The sequence below is a fragment of the Formica exsecta genome, unplaced genomic scaffold (assembly GCF_003651465.1).
Source record: "Formica exsecta isolate Colony F162 unplaced genomic scaffold, ASM365146v1 scaffold32, whole genome shotgun sequence".
NCBI lineage: Eukaryota > Metazoa > Arthropoda > Insecta > Hymenoptera > Formicidae > Formica > Formica exsecta.
In genome coordinates this window covers 50197-53591 of record NW_021850453.1, presented here as the reverse complement: position 1 = coordinate 53591, position 3395 = coordinate 50197, and the positions used below count along the sequence as shown (strand labels likewise).

General features: G+C 30.4%; 1 protein-coding gene across 1 annotated transcript in view; it reads left to right on the top strand.

The window, feature by feature from the left end:
* The window catches only part of LOC115238052, a 6162-nt gene extending 3111 nt beyond the window's left edge, over positions 1 to 3051 (top strand). Inside the window, exons 3-5 of the mRNA XM_029811555.1 lie at positions 17 to 1336; positions 1999 to 2280; positions 2389 to 3051. Coding sequence (XP_029667415.1) covers positions 17 to 1336; positions 1999 to 2280; positions 2389 to 2968 — 2182 coding nt within the window. The 3' untranslated portion in view covers positions 2969 to 3051. The remainder of the gene's footprint in view (positions 1 to 16; positions 1337 to 1998; positions 2281 to 2388) is intronic.
* Positions 3052 to 3395: the final 344 nt, after the last annotated feature.

Below are 3395 nucleotides of genomic sequence, written 5' to 3'. Positions count from 1 at the left end.
TCGGCTCAGGGATAATATCGGAAGATATATTTATTAGAAATATTACGCCTTCTTCAACGGTTTTCGCTAACAATTATTTTCTCACACCACTTTCAACAAATGCAAGCGATGGGAATAAAATAACAAAGAAACGAACTATCGCCCCTAAGGAAGAACAGAAGGTCCAAAATGTACAAACTATTTTGGAGGCTGAAAAAGCGAAATTGGAGAAGTTGGAGTGTGCGAGAAAAATGCAACAAATCGAAGAACAGTCGGAAGAGATTTACAACAGCTTATACAAGGAAATCGCGTATGAATTCTGCTCTGCCATTGCGAAAGAAAATATCGAAAGGATAAAAATATATGATACATTGAGCGAGAAAATTCTTTTCGACATGACTGGCGAAATTATTCACGAGATATGTAATGTAGCATTGACTGCTGAAATTAAAAATCAGCGGAAGTTACAAGCCATGTTGTCAAGAATTAAAAATCAAGTAGTTGTCAAGTGTTTCAATGTTTGGAAACAGTACGTATCGAGAAAGAAACGACAGAGAGAAGCATTGGAAAACACACCGGTTTGGTTGCAGAGACAATCCGTGGAGGAAAACGCGAAAATGCTATATTCCAAGGAACAGGAAGTAGTGATACAAAATATGCGCGAAAAACAATGTCAACTGGATGAGACAACCAATATGAAAACTCTTGCGCCAATCGAAATTATCGTGTACGCCGGTATTAAAGAGAATCTACGATTATTGGATATTGGTCCTTTGACTAATATATTTTGGAAACTGGTGATCTCCTGGCCGGATTTGAGCAATAGAACGGTCTTATGGCATTACAAGAAAGTGATAAATGAGTACTTATATCCTGAAGATTTTACGATGGATCCTATTATAAAAACTTATCGACCAAATCCCTATGAAACTTTACATGTTTGCATAAGACATCTCGAGGGTTTTATCAGTGAGCATAATTTAGTCGGTACTGATGCGCTTCTATTTATCGCTGATGCTTCGGAAAACTATGAATTTGTTACTAAACGTTTAACGAAAACTGTATTATCAAGACACAAGTTGATGCCTATGCCGCTCGCTTTTATAATCTTGGGTAATGGAAATTTGAAAATTCAGAATGACAATATTGTCTCAGTCTTGGAATCTCTCTTGGAATCTGGTTACATACTGGAATATACAATTATGTACAAGGAAGATCTGTCTACAAAAATTATTTTAAATTTGATACAAAGTGTAGTTTTATGGTTGACAATGAACAAATCGCCACCAATTCCATTGGAAATGGATTACTTGTATAATATATATAACATTTGTTTATCAGAAGAGTTGTGGTTAAGGTAATATTGTTTTTCTCAATTTTTTTATATTTTTTTTTTGAATTATATTTCAATGTTATGTATATAAAGTGTCTACTTCCTGGAAAAATATTTAAAACCTGGAATTCTCAGGGATTTTTTTTCTAGCTGGAAAAATCAGGAAATTCTCATGGCATTTTATAGAGATTGTGTATTTCTTAAAAAATTTCTTTATAATTCTTTGATATTTTCATTCTTATATTGTAAGCAATCGGCAATCAAGCTGATAATTCAACTGTTATGAACTGTCTGTGTGTGTGTGTGTATGTTTATACAGTCAATGTCTTAACAAAAAATGTGCAGTACATATTTTTTATTGTAATTTTTAGTGATAAAAAAATAAAAGTGTTTGTCTTATAAAAACTATTCAGTTTTTTTTTTCAGTACATTTGCAAATCTAGCACTTGAAACTTAAGTGACTTTGTTTTTCTTTTGTATGAGTGAAAAGCATTAGAAACTGCATAGAATGAAAAAACTTATTTTAGAAAGCATCAAAAAATCTTTAAAATATTCTCTTTACCTAGAATTTTGAACCTAAATACGTGGAAGATCAGGGAATTTTTTTACAAGATTTAAGTAGAGACTTTGTATGTGTAACATGTATTGTGCATATTTCATTATTATTTAATTATTATCATTTACAGGATATTGGATGATGCTATGTTCAATAAACAATTGTCAAATGCATTAAGAAATCCCAATTTTGTAATTGATTTACACAATGAAGCTGTAAATCATTTGATAGACATAATTTTAGATCCAGAATCTATGTTATATACAAATTTCGCACCCGAGTTAAAAAAATTCCTTCAAAATAGTAGTATGATGCCATGCAGTTATGAATATTTCGACGAATCGTGGAAACAAGATGAATACAGAGCAAAATTAGAGAACACAATGAATAGTTTTGTGTTACCACCATGGAAGTAAGTATGCGATCTATAATATAATATTAATTAAGATATCTATAACATACATACATTAAAAATCACTGTATGCCTTTTAATATTTTTGTGTTTATTTTCTTACTTTAGTGCACCATGGCCAATAACGGATATACAAGACTTACGACGATATATTATAAAATATTGTAGAGAGGTGCTATCTGACTCAAATTGTAACATCGTATTTTGTGATATATTAAGTAATTTATATCTTACTTCAGGAAGTTTGCAGTTATCCAATTTCGTACACATACTATTACATGTGGTTAAAGAAAAGATACAACTTCTGGACGAACAAATAGTCATTTATAACAGAAATCACATCAAACATTTCCAGACATTACCGTGGTGGTTTAAATCTAATGTACTAACAAAATTCCTGTCGCAGGAATTAAATTTTGATGATAATTATATATTAAATGAACCGGCGATCAAAAGAAAGAAACTCAATACATCGGCGAACGATTTGTATGATAGTGTATTAGACGAGAAATTTGATTCATTAGCAGAATTTTGTGAAAGTACCAAAGCTCGAATCATAGAGATACACTCTGTATCTAAGGAGATAGAAAGCCGTTTGCAAACGCAACAATTGGAGAATACATTATTGGAAGAGAGACTGAAGAATGCCTTGTTTGACGAAGAGAACTTTGTAAAGAGAAATGCGTGATTTTTTCCCATTCAGTTATATATGGCATGATTTATAATAGTATTTTGATTTTGTAAGTTTTATTATGTACAAATATATATATATATATATATATGTGTGTTTAAAAATATGTAAATAAAATGTCATAACAAAATTCAGCTATAATTTTATTTAAATATTATGAAATTATATATTATAGACGAACATGTAAATATTATATATTTAGTAATTTATTTTTCATATATAATTCAATTATCCCATACAATATATAATATAATTCATAGAATTATAGGATACAGAAATATTCTTAACAAAACATCGCTTTTCTATGATCCGAAAAGTATTGTCATTTGATATTGTACATCGGCAAATTCTCATAAAGAAAACAGAAAAAAATATTCTTCGTAAATAATATTCTGAAAAAATCAGTGAGGGAGTGGGAGGGGGG